The 20,700-nt window shown below is 44.5% G+C and overlaps 1 protein-coding gene across 4 annotated transcripts in view; it reads right to left on the bottom strand.

Moving 5' to 3' along the window:
• dzip1l (DAZ interacting zinc finger protein 1 like) overlaps positions 1–20,700 on the bottom strand; it is an 87,489-nt gene that overhangs the window by 56,038 nt on the left and 10,751 nt on the right. For all 4 annotated transcript variants that reach the window (XM_033031531.1, XM_033031533.1, XM_033031532.1 and 1 more), the window contains exons 2-11: positions 19,540–20,124; positions 15,629–15,713; positions 12,131–12,255; positions 11,306–11,467; positions 9,146–9,256; positions 8,414–8,476; positions 7,331–7,471; positions 5,710–5,740; positions 4,198–4,239; positions 2,420–2,553 (exon numbers count right to left, since the gene is read on the bottom strand). In XM_033031531.1, the coding sequence (XP_032887422.1) occupies positions 2,420–2,553; positions 4,198–4,239; positions 5,710–5,740; positions 7,331–7,471; positions 8,414–8,476; positions 9,146–9,256; positions 11,306–11,467; positions 12,131–12,255; positions 15,629–15,713; positions 19,540–20,049 (1,404 nt within the window). In that variant the 5' untranslated portion in view covers positions 20,050–20,124. The remainder of the gene's footprint in view (positions 1–2,419; positions 2,554–4,197; positions 4,240–5,709; positions 5,741–7,330; positions 7,472–8,413; positions 8,477–9,145; positions 9,257–11,305; positions 11,468–12,130; positions 12,256–15,628; positions 15,714–19,539; positions 20,125–20,700) is intronic.

The following is a 20,700-nucleotide window of genomic DNA, read 5'->3' on the forward strand; positions in this document are numbered from 1 at the left end:
CCCCACCCTCCTCTGTGAGATTTGGAGCACCCACCCCCCCCCCCCCCCCCCCCACCTTCTGCCAAGACTTCCCTTCCATGTGAAGCCAGAAGTGGCTACCCCTCCTCATGACACTGAAAGAGAACCAGCTCCCCCCACGAGACCTGCAAGTGACATCCCATTCCTTCCCTGAAACCAGGAGTGAACTCCCTCCCCAAGAGACTGGGAGTGAACCACCCCCCCTACCCCATGAGACCAGAAGTGAAGCCACTTAACCATTAGCGCAGGAGTAAACCCTCCCACCCAGTGAGACTGAGAGCGAACCGCCCCTCTCCCCTCCCAGCCCCGTGAGAATGGGAGTGAGACATCCTCCTCCCAAGTGAGGCCACGATTGACCCCTACACCCTCTCCCAGTAGCTGGGAAATATACAGTGGCTATTCTCGTCACTAACAACAACACCCCCAACTTTTCTGCCATGTGCCAATTTACAAATCATTACTGTTTAATATATGGAGGGACACAGCACCATTGATGACCGACTTTCTGTCACAAAAGCAACCTTCCACCGTCAGCCTGTGCCTTCCATCACCAAGCCATTTTCAGATACAATTTACCAACTTGCCCCAAATCCCTGGAGTTCGAACCTCTTGCTAGACTCTCCGGGGTGGGAGATTGCAACCTTCACGTGGTCCGCCCTGTTTCGACGAATGCAATCAACCTGGCGTGCACAATCAAATAATATCAAATAGAACAAGTTGTCCTACAACTTTAGGCTGTGCACGCCATACGCAAGAATAGAATAGAATAGAATAGAAATAATTTAATTGCCACACAACCAAGGTCGGTGGTATTTGGGTTGCCAGCAGCGGTACAATAATAAAGAACACAACCACAATAAAAATTTTACACATACATCCACCACAGCATTCATCACTGTGGTGGAAGGCACAGAGCTTGGCCAGTCCTCCTCCATTTTCCCCCGTGGTCGGGACCACCACCCTCCACAGCCGTTGCTGCGGGCGTCCAGATGGTAAGGGACAAAGTCAAAGTCAAGGTGAGTCCAGGATCGGCTCTTCCCAACCAGAGACCGCGGCTTCAGGCTGGTGTAGGCCGCAGGCCGGCGGTCAAAGTTTTAAAGTACCTGCCGTGCCGCAGCCGGAAGCACCGCAGTCTGCAGGGCCGGCGGTCGAAGCTCCCCTCCATGCCGCACCCGCGGTAGAAGACGGCCGCGGGCCGGCGGTGGAAGCTTCTTCTTCCACCCGGGTCCCCAACGTGAGATCCCGGGCTGTAGACGCCGCACCAGCTGGAGTTCTGCAGACCGCGGCTTCAGGCTGCCGGCTGCCGCGGGCCAGCATAACGGAGCGCTCCCCTCCAGCGAGGTCTCACCCGCTCCGCGCCGAGAGTCCACGCTGCGCCCGCCGCTGAAGCTCCGGGCGCGTCTACGGGAAAGTCGGCGCCGATCCTTGCTGTTAGGCCACGGGGGAGGCGGCCTGAAAAAGTCGCCTCTCCATGGAAGAGGCGGCCGAAGCGGTTTCCCCCTCACCCCCCCCCACACCACCCCCCACACATAACACACAAAGAAACATTAAAAACACACTTTTAAACATACTAAAAAAAAATTTAAAAAGTTGAAAAAAGACGGACACGCTGCCGACAGGCGCTGCCAGTGCAAGAAGAAGCAAGACTCTCCAAAGTGGGACCTTGTCAAAGGCTTTCCTGAAATCCATGCAGACTAAATCAATTGCACTGCCTTTATGTTGCTCTGTGAAAAATTAAATCACATCAGCCGTACATAGAAAATTCATGCTATCCTTGATTAACCCCTGCCTCTCTCTGGACTCTCTCCCTAGACTCTCCACATCTTCCCAACAACTCCCAACAGGTTCTCTCACTCATCTATGTACTTGAGCATATTAACCTAATGGCCTGCAGGTTTTTGGATGTGTGAGGAAACTGCAGCAGCTGGAGAGAAATCACACGGTCACAGAAAGAATGTGCAAACTCTACAGACAGCACCGGAGGTCATGATTGAACCTGGGTCTCTGAAGCTGTAAGGCAGCAACCCTACCAACTGAGCCACTGCTATCCCCAATAACAATATTTGGCTTTCGTTATGACAGTGTGGTAGAGCTGCTGCCTTGCAGCTCCAGAGACCTGGGTTCAACTACCTCTTAATCCGAACCTTAATGCTTTTTTCCCCAATAACAAAATTTGGCTTTAGTTATGACGGCAAAGCAGAAAATACTGAAGAAACAGTTCAGCTGGCATCTGTGATTTGCTTGAAGTGTCGAACATTTCCGCCTTATATATCAGATTTCCATTGCCATTTTACTGATTTTGTTGATGGTTATTGGGAGTCTGCTCATTAATCTGATTATTGGAATTCCATTAACCTAGTTTGTCACAGTAACACAAGGGCAGCTTCCAGAGCCACTATACCTTTTTCAGGCCCATGCTCTCCAACTTCTCCTCCAATGACTCTTCCAAGATGGGGCGAAACTGTTTGATGAATTTTGGATTCTGCCGCAGGGTGTCCAGAAGCTGCTGCTTGCGGTCTAAAGTACTCTCCAAATCTGTGAAGTAGTCAGAGAGGTGCAAAACTTGGGGAATGAAGGCGACGTTTGAGAGCAAGGGGGAAACGGAGAGTGCGAGAGAGGGGGTAGAACGGGGCAGCATGGGGAGGAGCGGAAGAGAGAGGGTAATGAGTAGGTGAGAGAGATTGGGAGCGCGGAAGAGGGTGAAGTGGTGCTGGAGGTGGAAGGAACTGTGCCTGGGATCGAGGGAGAGATGTTGGGGACAAGGGGAGAGGTTATGGCGACAGGTGAAGTGTTGGTGAAAGGGGGAAATGGAGGAGGGGGGGAGGGGGAATAGGTGCCGGACAGGAATGGGTGCTGGAGGTGGGGGGATGTGGGTGCTGAAGGAGGGATAAGATGTGCTTTGAGGGCAGAGGTGCAGTTTAGTTTATAAGATGTGGCCACAACTTCCCATCTCCGCCTCTTTCTGCTTTCCGCAGAGACCATTCCCTCCGAAACTCCCTGGTCAACTCGTCCCTTCCCACCCAGACCACCCCCTCCCCAGGTACTTTCCCCTGCTACCGCAAGAGATGCAACACCTAATCTCCCGGTGGCTCAGCACATCAACTCCCCCTCCAATTCCCAATCTGACCTTTCTGTCCTAGGCCTCCTCCATTGTCAGAGTGAGGCCCAGCGCAAATTGGAGGAACAGCACCTCATATTTTGCTTGAGTAGTTTACACCCCAGTGGTATGAACATTGGCTTCTCTAACATTAGATAGCCCTTGGTTTCTCTCTCCATCCCCTTCCCAGTTCTCCCACTAGTCTTACAGTCTCAAACTAGATTCTATCTTTGTCCCGCAACCCTCCACTGACATCAGCCTGAAGAAGACCAGAAATGTCACCCATTCCTTCTCTCCAGAGATGCTGCCTCACCTGCTGAGTTACTCCAGCATTTTGTGTCCACCTGCAGTTTAGTTCAGTTTAGTTTAGAGATACAGCATGGAAACAGGCCCTTCGGCCCACCGGGTCCGCATCGACCAGTGATCCATGCATATTAACACCCACTAGGCACAATTTTTACATCTACCAAGCCAATTAACCTACAAACCTGTACGTCTTTGGAGTGTGGGAGGAAACCGAAGATCTTGGAGAAAACACATGCAGGTCACGGGGAGAACGTACAAACTCTGTACAGACAGCACCAATAGTCGGAATCGAACCTGGGTCTTCGGCGCTGCATTCGCTGTAAGGCAGCAACTCTACCGCTGCTCCACCATGCGGTGCCCACCGTGCAGTGTTGTGGGTGGGGGGGAAGTGGTGTTCGGAGTAGGGTTCTTGGTGCTGGAGATGGGGGGTAGTGGAGATGGGGGGGAGTGGTGTTGGCGTAAAGGTTTACCAGCCACTTGCACACTCAGCTGAGCATGGGTCAGAGAAACTTCAGTCAGAATCAGGGAGCCTGAGGTGAATCAGCACTCTAGTCGAGAAGACCTCTCGTCCTCAGTGAGAGCATGAACTCCTGGGGACTGTGGGGTTTAACGTGGCAGCAGGTGAACAGGACAGCACGGTTATACCAGCCTCCTTCTCTCTGTTAAGTGTGAGGCGCATATCAGCCTCATGAGGTGTCTCATGCTTTCCCCTGCCCACTCCCACTTTATTACCGAGGGTTGCCCATATATTGGAGAAATCTTTATCCGAAACTTACCGTCATCTTTCTCAGATTCTGAATCTTGGCTCACGACAGCAGCTGGGAAACAAACCACACAAGAGAGTTCATGTAATCCGAGAAATTAACAGGCGTTCACCCTAACTCCCTTTGTCATTCTGACCTTTAGGTCTTGGCCTCCTCCATTGCCAGAGTGAGGCCGCATGCAAACTGGAGGAACAGCAATCTCCAATTCCGCTTGGGTAGCTTACAATAAAACAGTATGAACATTGAATTTTCTAATTTTAGGTAACCCCTACAATCTCCTTTCTCCCCCACACTTCCCTTTGTTTCCCGGTGCCACCTGGACTTGCACCAATTTCTCCCCTCTTGCCCCTCCACCCATATTCCATTGTCTGGCTTCACAATTCGCAACACAATGGGCAGCACGGTGGCGCAGCGTAGAGTTGCTGCCTTGCAGGCCAGAGTCCAAGGTTCAATCCTGACTATGGATGCTATCTGTATGGAGTTTGTATGTTTTCCCCATGACCTGCGTTGGTTTTCTCCCACACTCCAAGAACATACAAGTTTATAGGTTAATTGGCTTCAGAAAAATTATAAATAGTCTCCAGTGTGCGGGGATCGCTGGTCGGCACAGACTCGGTGGGCCTAAAGGACTGTTTCGACGCTGTATCACTAAACTAAAATCTTCAATCCTTTTGTCTCACACCTTTGGTTTTAATGCCTAACATACCCCCCCCCCCCTCATCTGCATTTACATATATTCTGCCATGCTTTGTCCTGCCTCTCCTCTCTTCCAAATTCACCCACCCCTACAAACAGTGTGAAGAATGGTCCCAACCCAAAACGTCACCAATCCATGTTCTCCAGGGATGCTGTCAGACCCACTGAGTTACTCCAGCACTTTGTGTCCTAGATATTCTCTCATTGGCACACTGAACCACCACCGAGAAGCAGGAACCATCCCCTCTAAAACGCAATGCTTGTTCGCCATTCCTCTTCACAGCCCTAACCCACCGTATATCTACGTGCACCATAAAAATGAATCCCTTCTGATCATTAAAAGCTTCACATTTCTGTAGGATTGCAAGACTGAGAAAGAACCTTTTCATCCAGAGGGTAGCTGGAATCTAGAATGCACTGCCTGGGAAGGAGGTGGAGGCAGAGGCTCTCACAACATTTATTGAGTAGATGAGCATTTGAATCGCCAAGGAATATGGCAATGTACCAAAGGTTGGTAAATCGGATTAATATAAACAGGTACTTGATGGTCAGTGTGAACTTGATGGGCAGAAGGATCTGATGACAAAGGAGCCAAAGTTGCCATGAGAAAACACTTCATAATGCACAGGGGAGCAAGGGCTGGGGCAGACACAAAGGATGAAAGGCAACATTTCTAAATACTTGAGGGAGACTTATGGATGGAGGCAAAGATCAGGTGAGTAGCATTATCTGCTCCCAGCCCTAACTTTCTCGCAGCCCACACGAAGTGGGAATGGAAGAATAGATAAACAGATAAGGACTCGGATAGAACATTTAAATAATTCTTACCTTGAATAGGTCGTGATGAAACAGTCCTGATCTGTAATAAAGCATTTAAAGATGGTCACAACTAGAAATGGTAATTTTCTAGTAGCAATATAACTACACTTTGAAATTCCTACACTTATTTCCCTGTGCGGACTTATAGTTTTGAGGTACAATTTGAGGTCATTGAGGAGCAGAGGACTCTTAACAAAGTGATTTATGATCTGTGATGCACGGTTTAAAAGGGTGGTGAAAGAGATTCAATATTTCTTCTCAAAGAGAAATAAATAAATGCAGGGAAAGGAACTATTTTACGGGTTGGGGAAAATGGCAGGTGGGACTGATTGAATCGTATCTTTGAAATGTTGGTGCAGGCACAATTGAATTAGTAACCTTCTTTTGACTTGTTTGATTCCAAGTTCATCAAGTTAAGCCAGGTCCTCAGATAATCTGTTCATAACCCAGCCAGGTTAGCAGCACTCCGTAAAGGCATATCAACTAGTTTAGCACTCTAGACCTTTATTTGCAGAGGATACCATATGCTTTTTTAAACATCTTTATGTTCTGTCATTAATTCAACCAAGTTATATACATAATCAAGGATGGAAAAGCAAAGGAATTCAAAATGATCAAGGTTGAAATCTTGTGAACATATTCTGAGTTGCAGTGATAGGATTCAGGATAATTCCAGTTAACAAATAGTTCAATTTCAATTCAATGGCATCCATGACACAGTCTCTAGTCTGATCTTTGCCCATTTTACAGCCAATATGGTGCCATTGTTATTCTCTGGACTGCAGTTTAATGTAGTGGGATAACATTCAGCAAACAGCCATGCCTCAAGGTCAAAGGTAGACAAAAATGCTGGAGAAACTCAGCGGGTGAGGCAGCATCTATGGAGCGAAGAAATAGGCGACGTCGCCTATTTCCTTCGCTCCATAGATGCTGCCTCACCCGCTGAGTTTCAACAGCATTTTTGTCCACCTTCGATTTTCAAGCATCTGCAGTTCCTTCTTAAACATGCCTCAGGATCAATGTCTCAGGGTCAGTCGTACAAACAACAGCAAAGTGGCCCAGATCGAGAGAATCATGTCCAACATCTGGTGCCCCGTGAGGAGTTTGTGTTCTCCCTGTGACTGTGTGGGTTTCCCTTGGGTGTTCTGGTTTCCTCCCACGTCCCTAAGATGTGTTGTTTATTCAGTTAATGTAAATTGTCTGTAATGTGTGGGTGTGGTGGAATCCAGGGGGAGTTGATGGGAATAAAATGGGATTAGTACAAATAGGTGATTAATGGTCAGCACAAGCTAAGTGGGCCGAAGAACCAGTTTCCATGCTGTATGACGTTATGGTTGAATATGTGTAGGAAGGAACTGCAGATGCTGAATTACACAGTTACACAGTAGACGCAAAATGCTGGAGTAACTCAGCGGGACAGGCAGCATCTCTGGAGAAAATAGGTGACGTTTCAGGTCTGAAGAAGGGTCACAAGCTGAAATGTCACCTACTCCTTGTCTCCAGAGATGCTGCCTGACCCGCTGAGTTATTCCAGCATTTTGTGTTTATCTATAGCTAAGTATGTTCCTGCCAGTAGTACTCAAATCTCGAGACAGATGAAAAAAACCAAGCAATGTTTTAAGTGGAGTACCTGATCCCCCTGTGACAAGATGACCACACTCTGCTCTTTGACTTTTGCAGTGAGTACACCGATTTGCTTCTGGAAATATTCTGCTGCTGTCCGCTGGTCAGCTGATAAAGTCGATCTTAGCCTTTCGTTTTCAGTCATCATCTGTGAAGAGAAATGAAATCAACTTCAGAACCTCCTAATGATCTTATTCCTCAGTACTTTAGTGGTGCCTGACTTGCAAATTTCTGGGACCAATGTATGATACTCCTATTGATACTGAACACGTTTATAATTCACTATTTTTTAGATGTCATGCTGTAATATAATAAATAAATATGATGAAGTGGTATAATAAAGTTTCCAATGAACCAGTGAGTTTAATGGGAGAGCTAGAAGCAAAATCCAGTGAGGCAGATGCAGATCCATCAGGATTTCCAAATAATGAAACAACAGATTATTAAGGGCCTGTCCCACTTTCACAAACTATTTCACGACCTTTTTTACTCGTGGACATTTTTCATCAGGCTAGAAAAACGCCCGACCTACTTGATGCCACGAGTACCTATGACTAGCATCACGACCTACCTACGACCTCCTACGTCCTCGTGACGACCATGCTGCGAATATGAGTCAAGGGCAAACTCAGCAGAGGTTGTGAATTAGGACGTGAAAGTGGGACAGGCCCTTTAGAGTTACATCATCCAAGAACTAGATTTGTCTTCCTTGCAGATTTGAAACAGACCCACAAGGTGTGGACATCAAAACCTTAAACTGAACAAATCTCCTGGAAAAGTGGTATTTTATAAACCATGCCACTCTGGAAAGGCAGAACCGAATGGGAATTAAAAAGTAAAGGTGGTTCTGGAATCCAATTTGTAAAGATAAGGTTGCTCTCCCACAATTTTGAAGCTCTTCCAATGGATTGAGCATGTGATTGTTTTGGGCTACAGCGAAGTTTACTTCAGGTGACATTTTTGCACCAACACTAGATGACGGTCCAACTACCCTACCCAAAGGTAATCTTTTAGCCAAGTGGTACCAAATGGTAGACAAAATGAAAAAAATTATTTAGTAAGCTGATTTTATGTATAATTTTACACATACCTGTTCCTGTTCAGTTGCATGCTCGGAATGAACATCTTTCATCTTCTTTTTGGAATCCTTTTTCTGGAAGTTTAAAAAAATAAAATTGAAATCTTTGCCTTTTCAACCTGGTTTTGTGGTCCAAATAAATGAGTCAGCGATTGTGTAAATTCATAAGTCACCGATCATAAAAATCCAGGTTAACAAGGCCACAAGACACAAAAAAAAAGTACTTTAGTAAAAGTAATGAAGTGTTTCATTTCCAGAGGAAATTAGTTAAATAGCAAAGAAGGAGCAGCGAATATGAAAAATCCAGGGTCAAGAATGAAACACAAAAGTGTAATTATGGAAGGGCTATCAGTGCATCACCCAGTCCACGCAATGACAACACATCCTATCTTGTATTAAACATTGCATACCACAGTCAGCAAGCAGTACATCTTCCCAATGGTACCACAGTCACCCAGTGGTACATCCTTCTGATGCTACCAGTCATCCAGTGATACTACTTTCCAATATACCACGACCACCCAATGATACATATTCGCAATGTTAACACAGTCACCCAGTAATGCATCTTCCCAATGGTACCAATCACCCAGTGACACATCCTTCCATTGATAGCACAGTCACCCAGTGATACATCTTCCCAATGGTAGGACAGTCACTCAATGCTACTTCTCTCCAATGGCAGCACATTCACAGCCTCTCAGGAGAGCTGCCCAGTGAACGTTTCAAAGTGTTTCTCCCTACCAATTTCTCATATCTCTCCCTCCAGTTTCTGAGTTCTTCCGCTTGATCCTTCTCGTGAAATGTCTCCACTTTGGAAATTACTGGGCTCCTCGATTGAATCTCCTGCAGTTTCTAACAACAGAAAACACTGGCTTTGAGTATGAATTGTCTTGTTGTTACATTGTTTATCAAAGTGCCATTTAGGCATGGTAAAAGCAAGTGAGACACAGCAACAGAGTAAGTGGCACAGATTGGGAAAGTGGGCTGAAACATACGGGCCTTCAGCCAGCAATGCAACAGCAACCATGTCTTATGCCACTACACTGGATGTTCTATTCCACCAATGGAATCAATTACAAGACGGGGTCCAGACACTATTCACATCTGGTCCCCTAAAAACCTAACATGTCCAACGGGCCTTTGAATTGGGATCGCCAAACTGAATGGAAAAGGTAATGGTTCAGGTTTGTTTTATAGTTAATATTGTTTTAATTATTTGATATTAATTAGATATTTTTTGTCAGAGATTTATTATATTTAAATGTATAATTATTGTTATACTTCAATTATTTTTAAAGGTACATTGAGAAGTGATGGAAAGGCCTTCAACAGCAGCCTAAATATGAGGCAGCAGGATCCTGAGGCCTAATCACCACTCGCGGGCCACTGCTCCTTGTCTACTGGTCACTGCAGCAAGCCCTCAAGCTTGACTGACCAAGAGGCCAGTACAGCCATAGGAATTGTGTAAAGGGTGAAGGTGAATCGCAGACTCAGTCCAACACAATTCAAATTTTCAGGTGATAAAAATTTACCTCTTGCTGGTTTAAACAGAGGTCATGGATCAGAATAGAAAACAGAAATTTGATAAGTGTGTCTCAGAACAAAAGATGGACCAAATGCATAGGGGTCAAACGGTAGGTCTTCAGTCGTCTGGTTGACCCTGTCACTGATTAAATGACTGATAGTAAATTTCCCACACATTAACAATATTAGATCCACAGCTCTCCTACGACCACCTACATTAATACAAATACACTTTGCACTACAATGATTCCCATTTATATTCAATAAAAGGAAATATAACCATATCAGTCAAGTTGAGCTTATTATTATATGCACAAGTACGGTGAAGTGCAGTTACAATGAAAATCTTGTTTGCTGCAGCATCACAGGCATTAAGGCTGAGACGAGCGACAAAATCACACTTTACATAAATACACATAAAATTTCTAAAAGGAAATCTGTGCAAAAAGCAATGCGATAACATTGATAGAAAAAAGAACAAGTCGAATGGCAGTGCAAGAAGTGGACAGTAGTGTTCTGTTGTCAAAGTAGGATTACACTTTAGACTTTTGAGATACAGTGCTGAAACAGGTTCTTCAGCCCACCAAGCCCGCGCCGGCCAGCAATCACCCCATGCACTATTTTACACACTCAGGACAATTTATAATTTTATCAAAGCCAATTAACCTACAAATCTGTATGTCTTTGAAGTGCAATTATAATCCAAAGACATACAAGTATGTAGGTTAATTGGCTTGGTGTATGTGTAAAATTATCCCTAGTTTGTGCAGGATAGTGTTAGTGTGCGGGGATCGCTGGTCGGTGCAGACTATGTGAGCCGAAGGGCCTGTTTCCTTGCTGTATCTTTAAAAAACTAAAGTGTGAGAGAAAATCAGATCACCTCAGAAAACCCATGCGGCAGTGACCAACAACTCAGCGTCAACACTCATCACCAGGCAACTTAATAAGAATTGGTCATTCAGGTCAGATATAAAAATTAATTTCTTCACCCAGATTGTAATGAAATTTTGGAATTCGCAACCTGAGTGAGTTTTGGAGGCTCAATAGCTGAACATATTCAAAATTGAGATTGATCAATGATTTTTGGATGTTAAGAGGATCAAGGATGTCTTACTGTGGGATAGTGGCACTGAGGGTATAAGATCAGCCATGAACTTATTGAACAGTGGAGCAGGTATGTGGGTATAAGATCAGCCATGAAATCATTTTTTTCATCAAGGAGCAGATATGAGGCCCAAATGGCACGAAGCATAAGTCCACTTGAGCCAAATTGTCTTTTCCTGTGTTGTAGGTCACATAGATCTGTAATAACGTACTTAACACATTCACAGAGTATAGTGCCAATGTGTAAATCCGTTACAGAAACATTTCACTCACAGCCTCAATAGACAGGTTCTTTGATGTCATATCCTGGAACTCCATCAGAAGTTGCTGTCTGAGGCTATCCATTTCTTGAAGGATCTTTTTCCTTTCATCCACCTTCCAAGTTTCAAATTCCTTCCTCAGTTCCTCCTCTCTCCTTCGGATATTTTCTGCTTCCTGTTTGGGACACACAGAAGACTTGTCTAGATCAAACTCAAATGTCTTCTGGCATATACAGTCAACTATAACTGTTAACTCTTATGTAAGTAGTGCCACCCAGAAGCGGATGAGCCCGCAACCCCACGGACACCAAAGAGCAATGATCACCAGGCAGGTGTCTACGAATAAGATTGATACAGCAGGTCAGCTGAGACAAGGCAAAATCACGGGTAAACCCTAGAATAGAGGTCACCCTGATCTGCCCTTGGTATGAGGGGATTGCCCTGACCAGCCCCCTGGGTCCTGAGAAGGTGGTCAGGCATCTAACAACATTTAACTACAATCTGGACGAGCACTTGAATAGACACTGGCATGATAAGCTACAGAGTACTTGTTGTTTAATGGGATTTGTAGAGTTATGTTCGATGATTGACATAAACATTGCCCAAAGGGCCTGTTTCTGCACTACGTTACTTTGTGACTTTTTCTGTTACAGTTCCCTTCACCCAAGCTTCTCTTAAAAAACTTAGTTCCAGTCATGAGGTGCTCCCTTCCAGTTGAATCTGTTTAGGCCCCTGCAAAGATGTGACGATGCCCATGTAACTATAGAAATAACTCGTTGCTGTTGTAAGCCCAGCATGACAAGACCTCGCTCACTACATTCATTTGGCAACCACTCACCTGGTCCCGTCGGAGGGAATCAGCCTCACGTTCGACTTGCAGCTGTGACTGGCTGAGGCGCAAGCGCTCCCTGAGCTCCTCGATCTCGTCCACAATCTGCGCCGTCTGTTGTTTCGTTTTTCTCTCTGAGAGGAAATCACAGCAAAGGTGGATTGAAAGCAGCAAGGCACAAAAAAAACAAAATCCTGCCGATTTATGTTGTTTTAGCCACAACTAGACCTGGGTGCCATGGTACACCGGTCATTAAAAGCAGGCATGCAGGTGCAGCAGACAGTGAAGAAAGCGATAGGTATGTTAGCATTCATAGCAAAAGGATTTGAGTATAGGAGCAGGGAGGTTCTACTGCAGTTGTTCAGGGTCTTGGTGAGACCACACCTGTAGTATTACGTACAGTTTTGGTCTCCTAATCTGAGGAAAGACATTGTTGCCATAGAGGGAGTACAGAGAAGGTTCACCAGACTGATTCCTGGGATGTCAGGACTTTCATATGAAGAAAGACTGAATAGCCTCGGCTTGTACTCGCTAGAATTTAGAAGATTGAGGGGGGATCTTATAGAAACTTACAAAATTCTTAAGGGGTTGGACAGGCTAGATGCAGGAAGATTGTTCCCGATGTTGGGGAAGTCCAGAACAAGGGGTCACAGTTTAAGGATAAGGGGGAAATCCTTTAGGACCGAGATGAGGAAAACATTTTTCACACAGAGAGTGGTGAATCTCTGGAATTCTCTGCCACAGAAGGTAGTTGAGGCCAGTTCATTGGCGATATTTAAGAGGGAGTTAGATGTGGCCCTTGTGGCTAAAGGGATCAGGGGGTATGGAGAGAAGGCAGATACAGGATACTGAGTTGGATGATCAGCCATGTTCATATTGAATGGCTCCAAGGGCCGAATGGCCTAAATCTGCACCTATTTTCTATGTTTCTATGTTTCTAACTACTTCGTTAGAAACAGAGTAAGCAAAATAGGTTGTTCTGGTCGCCACACTGCAGGAGGGATGTGATTGAACTGGAGAGGGTGCTGAGGTGATTCACCAGGAAGTTGCCTGGGATGGAGAGATTGTTATAAGGAGAGATTGGAAAGGCTGGCTCTTTTTGCTGGAGCAGAGGAGGTTGAGGGGTGACATGATAGAGGTATACCACGTTACGAGGGAGATAGGGTTAATAGTAAAATATTTTTTCACATGCTGGTGTCTAAGATAAGAGGGCATAGGTTTAGGTGAGAGGTAGGAGGCTTAGAAAGGAGCTGGGAGGGAGATTTTTCATAGAGGGTGAATCAAGTCAAGAATGCATTACCTGACAAGTGGTGGAGGCAGATATTATCATATCATTTAGAGGCATCTAAACAGGTACTGGGATCAGCAAAGCTTAAAAGGCTATGGACTTAACAGGTTAATGGGAGTGGCATAGATAGGTACAGTGGCTAGCATGGATGTGGTGGGCACAGGTCCCGTTTCTGTTCTGTACAACTATTATTCTATATCTCCTAGTTTTAGAAAATCAACAAACTTCTGACTCAAAACCAGAAAATGCTGGAAACTTTGTAAATCAGGTGCATTTGTGGAATGTCAAAGACCCTTCATCAGAACTGAGATTTATCTGCATTGTTTCAGAGTAAAAGTTAGGTTGAATCTATTTTATCATTTTTTTCCTCGATTTGGATTGCAATGGAATTAACTTAATCAATCTAATTAATGAAAGCTTAAACATAGAAATCATTTTTCTTCACATTTGTTTTTGGCAGATGCCGTTCAGCCCGTTTGGCCCATCAAGTCTTTGCCAAGTCTCGTGCAATCCCATTCCTGCTCTCTTGCAAGTGTCCATTACCACCCTCAAACTTTCCTTATTGGCCATTCATGCTTGGGGTAATTTAACAGTAGCCAATTAATCTAACAACCAGTACACTTTTGCGATATGGAAGGAGATCAGAGTGCCCAGAGGATGCCCGATCACAGGGAGATTGTGCAAACTCCATTCAGAAGCACCAGAGTTCAGGGTCGAATCCGAGTCACTGAAACAGTGAGACTGCAGCACTACCAGCACCAAATGTGCTGCCCAGTGTTGGCGCTGTTATACATTTCCACAGGTTTCTTGCCTAGTTTTATTTACATTGCACACAATACAGAAACACCCGAGAAAGCATCTTTATTAACTTAAGAAACTCAAATTGAACAAAAGGGAGAAATTGACTTACTTTCCCCTAACTCTCACTACTCTTAGCCTATTTCAGATGGTGATAGGATTTTGCTGATCTCTCACTACATTAAATGACAGTTCAAAAAGTGTCTCTTAGACTAATAATAACCCACAATCACTCCTTAACCCATGTTAATACTGGAAAGGATGACAGTTGGACATCATATCATGAGATATCATGAGTCATATCACGAGTCTGAAGAAGGGTTTCGGCCCGAAACGTTGCCTATTTCCTTCGCTCCATAGATGCTGCTGCACCCGCTGAGTTTCTCCAGCATTTTTGTGTACCTTCGATTTTCCAGCATCTGCAGTTCCTTCTTAAACATCATATCATGAGATGTGGGGAAGACTAACAAGACAAATTTCTCATAACATTTTACGATCTTTTTTCATTGTTATATGGTGACATAGACAAAGGGAAAAGCCGATCAATCACATCCTGTCCATAGTTCCAACGTAATCTAGCCACCTCACATTTTTAATGCATTTTCCATGCCTCCAGCTTTTAGCAGTGGTCACTACTGCCTGGATTATATCCAAACAGGTAGGTTCATTTGCTACTGAAAATTATTCTCAATAGGTAGGTGGGTGGTAGAATGTGAGGGTGTTGATGGCAATATGTGGAGAAAATGGGATTAGTATGAATGAGTTTTAAAAATTCAAAAAGCTACAGATGATGGAAATCTGAAACATAAAAGAAACCACTGGAAACACTTAGCACTTCAGGCAGCATCTGTGGAAGGAGAAACTGTCATCATTTCCGTTCCATCACTTCAGACGAATGTCCTTAGATCTGAAACAATGATTATTTTCCCTTCGTTTGATGCTGCCTGACCTGCTCAGTACTCCAACATTTTTGTTTTTTGTTAGTGTAACTGGGTGTTTGAGAGTCGATACAGAGTTGGTGGGCCAAAGAGCATATTTCTAAGCCATTTGACTCATTTATTGCCGTCTCGTCTACTGTACGTCAGTAGATTTGTCCAGTTTCCCATAGATGCTTGCTTTGCACTCTGAGGTTTGTGTTTAACTCATGCCCTGCTGGCTTGGAACAACTACATTAATTCTTACCAGTCTCATCAACACCCCTGGAACTAATCTTCTATAAGCTATTTAAGGGTTAACAACAACAGTTCACCCAACTGATTACCAAATGGAAATAACAAACAAATAAAAACAATTGTATAAGGAAAGCATAAAAATGATTCTGAGGAAGAGTTAACCGCTGCCGTGTTTGAGCCAAGGGTTATATGCCAAATGATTCCAGCATATTTGGAACCCTGATTTGGTAGCTGAGAAAGACTTCTCACCAGCCTGAGTGATCTCTGGGTGGCGCCGCTCAGTGTGTGCTTGCATGAAGGAATAGTTCACAAATGCCTTGTCACAGAGTTGGCACTGCGGAGAAAAAAAAGGAGTCAATTCCTCAGGAAATAAAAGATCCCAAGCAAATAAAATTATTTTGGATTTTTGAAGCAAGTCTTACTATTACATTTATTTTTAACCTTATCAAGTTAAGCTGGCGAATGGAATCATTTTAGCTTTTCTATATTCCCTTATAATATAGAAGGCTCTTCAGCCCATCAAATATGTACTTGTTTAGAGCGCAATGTGAACCCCCATAATTTCTCCTCACAATGCTATCGTTCCTAACTCCCCCCCAGTTTCTACCTCACCTACACACTAGGAGCTGATTACAGCAGCCAATTAATCTACCAATCTGCACATCTTTGGGATGTGGAATGAACTGAGGAAACACACATGGTCACAGGAAGAACTCCATACAGTAAGGATCTGAGGTCAAACTGGACATGTGTAACTGGAGCCCTGAAGTAGTGGTTATACTGGCTGGATCACTGTACCATCCAATTCAGGAATACAGCATCAACATCTGGGTGTCGTGGCTAGGTGGTAGAGTTGCTGCTTCACAGCACCAGAGACCCGGGTTCGATCCTGACAACGGGTGCTGTCTGGACGGAGTTTGTACTTTTCCCTGCATGGGTTTTCTCCAAGTGCCCCGGTTTCCTCCCACACACCAAAGACAGACAAGTTTATAGGTTAATTGGCTTTGGAAAATTTGTAAGTTGTCCCTAGTGTATATGCAGGTTAGTGTTAGTGTACGGGGTGATCACTGGTCAGCACGGACTTGGTGGGCTAAAGCGCCTGATTCTGCGCTGAATCTCTAAAGTCTAATCAGTTATCTCGTGATCAGATATAACGTTCAAATGCACAGCTCAACATATCCAAGTGTAATCTACTCTCTCGCAAACCATCGAGAATTTCCCCATGTAACTACCAATTTTGTCGCAGTTAAGACTGAATACTCAGTTGCAAATCTACACAAAATAAGTGTTGGAAAATGACTGTTCAAACTCATTTCATACAAGGACAAGTTACAATTTGATAACTGCATGGTGGTTTAGTTTTTTTTATGTCCATGTGCATTCAAAGATTAATTAGGTGAACTGCTTTGTTTCAAGTCTTTAATTCCAAAGGCTCCACTTCATTATTTCCAGATTAACATAATTACCTAATGCTCTTTCCACTTGTTCCGGATTACATTTCAGACTGGATTTATATCACAGGACACATACATCAGAAATTGGAAAATCTGTGTTATACAGTTATATCCAGTTTTAACTTAGTTGCATCTTTTGTTTCAAAACAGCTTTTTGAAAAGGGCTTCCCCTCATCTCTTCCGAATGAATTAAAGTGATTAATACCAATTTTCAATCAAGTATCAATGACCACATTCTCTATCGGGAAGTGTTATATTGAAAAGTTTCGGGCTGATTGTGTTGAGGTGCACACTACCATCAATAGCTACAGATACACTGATCTTACCTATCCAGTTGCTATTCAAAAAGTACTGAGCGATACCCATCTGTAAGGAAGACAACTAACCAATGTTTGAACATCCCCGAAGCAGCACCCGAGCCAGCAGGGGGCTGTGCAGGGCTCACAGTGCAAAAGCAGTTACAGAATTGCCTATTGTACTTACCCACATGCATGCATAAACTAGTGCAGATCACATCATAACTGGATGTCTTAAGGTACAAATTGCAGGTGAGCAGAGTCAAACAGTTTCATTAGTTAGTCTCCAGGGCTCTAACTCAGTTGACAAGGAAAAACACTTACTATGCTTTTCCACATTGGCTTCAGTTGTTTTTTCCACATCAACCCAGAGTTCTGTGTCCACAGTTGTAGCTTTAAGCATCCAAAGATGTACCAAATGGAACAATTTTGTTGGGTGCCGTTTACAACTTTTCAAATGATTTAACTTTGGCTTTTACTGGTTCAAACCCCTAATCTTACAGCAGAGGTTCAACAAATATGTCCTTCCAAATTTCATGATTCTACATTGTTTTACCAAGCAACTGGTTGTGGCTTCATGTCTAAAACCAGAACAATAAGAACATAATCCAGGTTAAAACCACAGAGGAGTACTGGGGGAGTGCTGTATTGTAAAAGGTGCTGTGTGTGAGAGGAGATGTTAACTAAGATGGTGGGTGGATGTAGCTCTACCTGTAGACGCAGGATTGTTCAGGCACCCAGCCATTATCGCTTCTTCAAGCAACGCAAAGTCAAATAATTAAGGTAAAAACAAGGAATTGCAGATGCTGGTTTACCAAAAAAAAACACAAAGTGCTGGAGTAACTCAACAGGTCAGGTAGTATCTCTGGAAAATATGGACAGGTGACATTTTGGATCGGTTCCTTGTTCAGACAGATTGTAGGCAGAGGGAAAGAAAGCTGCAAAAGAGGAAGGGGCAGGACAAAGTCAGGCAAGTAATAAGTTGATACAGGTGATGGGGACATTCGATAGTCAAATGATTGGACAAAAGTTAGAGATGAAAGTGTAAGACAAATGGATTGAAGAGTTGTGCATTGTGTAGCTGGAAGGAACGTAGGTGAAAGGGGTGGGGGGCGTGAAAGCTGGAAGAGACAAGGTGAAGGGGGAGGGTTTATGGGAGAAGAAGGGATAGAGGAGGGGGAAGGGGGTCAGTTCACTAAAATTGGAGAATTCAATGTTCATACCATTGGGTTGTAAGCTCCCAAGCGGAATATGACGTGCTGCCCGTTCTCTCTTCTGATACAATAGCCTTCCACCTATGTTCCATATGTATCAAACTTTTACCTGCCTGGCTTTGTCCTGCACCTCCTCTCTTCCAGCTTTCCCTCCACCACCCCCCCCCCACCCCCAACACTCCCCTCCATCCCAACTGCCAGCCCCACAATCAGTCTGAAGAAAGGTCCCGACCAGAAAACTCACTTCTCCATGTTCTCCAGAGATGCTGCCTGACCTGCTGACTTACTGCAGAATGTTGTGTCTATTCTTTTCAGATATTAATGTCTCTGTTAATGAGAGTTTGCAGTGTACAATTTGGCTGCTAGGTGACCAGATTAAAAGTGTGAGTAGAATTTAACATAAGCCTGAGGCACACAGAGGTTGCAAACATGCTATGGAATTGCAAGATTTTTGTCAAATATTCCCCCTGAAAAGTACTTTTCAGAGAATTCCTCATGAGGAAAGACTGTCTGAAATAGAAACAAAAAAACTGACTATCAGTTTGGAATCCAAATCAAGGAAAGCGACAGAGCACAACTGTTGCAATCTTAGCTGAGCGCTTATTCGTCTTTATTCTGACATAAAACACAGCACGCAACAAACTCACGCAACACTAAATTAAAAGAAAACCGTGAATGCTGCATATCTGAAATAGAAACAAAAGATGCTGGAAACACTCAACAAGTCACACAGCACAGGACGGAGTAGATGTTGAGATGTTTCCACAAGTGGGAGAATCTTGAATGAGGGGACATAGTTACAAGTATGGAGGACAGTCAATTAAAAGCAAGCTCCTTAGGAATTCTCTCATCGACGGTAGTGAATCTCTGGAATTCTCTGTCCTGCAGGTTGTGGGAGCTAAATCATTTTGGTGATATAAAGAGAAAATAAATATATCTTTGAAAGATCAGGAAATTGAAGGTTCTTTGGAATTGGCACAGGAGATGGGGCCATGATCAAGAGAATTGGCACAGGAGATGGGGCCATGATCAAGAGAATTGGCACAGGAGATGGGGCAGATCAGCCATGATCATACTGAATAGTGGGGCAGGCTTGAGGGACCGAGTGGGCTACAGCTGCTCCTCTTTTCTTACACTCTTAAAGGCAGAATAAATAATCAAACCTTTAAATAAAACAAGGTTGAAGGCACAGGTACCTTGTGATAATTATTGGCTCCTGCTTGCACAAGCAGCTGAAGAGTTGCGATCATCTTTTTGCGCCGTCGGCCCTCATCTTTCACGCCCTTTAACTCCTCCGTCTTCTTAACTATTTCCTGCCTGCTCTTCTCCAGCTCTTCCATGGCCAGCTGTAGCTGCTCCTCCAGTGCCTGGATGTTGCTTGTGAAGTAGTCCTGGGAGTGAAGGAGGTATTCTGTGTTAAGTTGGGCCAGCTTCATTACCTTCAGTAAAACTGGGTCAACCAAGTTCTGGCAAGAGGGACACCTCTCAGAGTCCAAGTTACAGAAGGTCACGCTCATGATGTTCTCCTGCAGGGTGGAGACATCCAGCTCTCTGGCCACTCGTTCCACATCTATAGTGCTGAGCCGCCTCCAGTCCAGGCTTTCGCTTCTTGAACGGAACTTGAAGGAGGGCAGTCCAGCTGTGCTCAACGATAGGTTTCCGAAGCCCATCCCGAATCCCCCGTACTGGCTCTGCGATGATACCATGAACTCCGTTTGGCGATAGTGTGGTGGTGTTAGTCGATGGAACTGTGAAGGGTAGCAAACATTGCTGTGGAAGAACTGCAAAAGGACGAAAGGAAACATCATCATTCAACTGTTGTTTCAAACGACTCTCTCTGCAGATCCTGCACAACACACCGCGTCTCACAAACTACCTATCCATTCCTAACCAGAGAAATGTTCAGCAATCCACGGTACTTAACTTCCCATTCCCATCCATTAGAGGCTGCATACAAGAAATGCTTTTAGTTTAAAACTAAACCTGCATTGCACAATTGTTGAACAACCTCCACCCACAGTGGCTCAACTCGTAGAGCTGCTGCTTCACGGCGCCAACGACCCAGGTTCAAACCTGGCCTCTAGTGCTGTCTGTCTGGATTTTGCACGTTCTGCATGTGGTCCCCCCCACCCAAATCTTCCACAATCCAAAGAAGTGTGGGTTGGTAATTAGTTGCCCTCCCCCCCCACCCCTCCCACTGTGTGAATATGATTGGTGGGATCTGGGGGGACAGTAACATCTTGGGGGGGGGGGGGAATAATACAGGGGGGGGGGTTAAGGTAAAATGGGATTAGTGTTGGATTAATGTATGTGTGCAGTTAATGGTCAGCAGGGGCTCAATGGGGCAAATGGCCTGT

The sequence above is a fragment of the Amblyraja radiata genome, chromosome 13, assembly GCF_010909765.2.
Source record: "Amblyraja radiata isolate CabotCenter1 chromosome 13, sAmbRad1.1.pri, whole genome shotgun sequence".
NCBI classification, from domain to species: Eukaryota; Metazoa; Chordata; class Chondrichthyes; order Rajiformes; family Rajidae; genus Amblyraja; species Amblyraja radiata.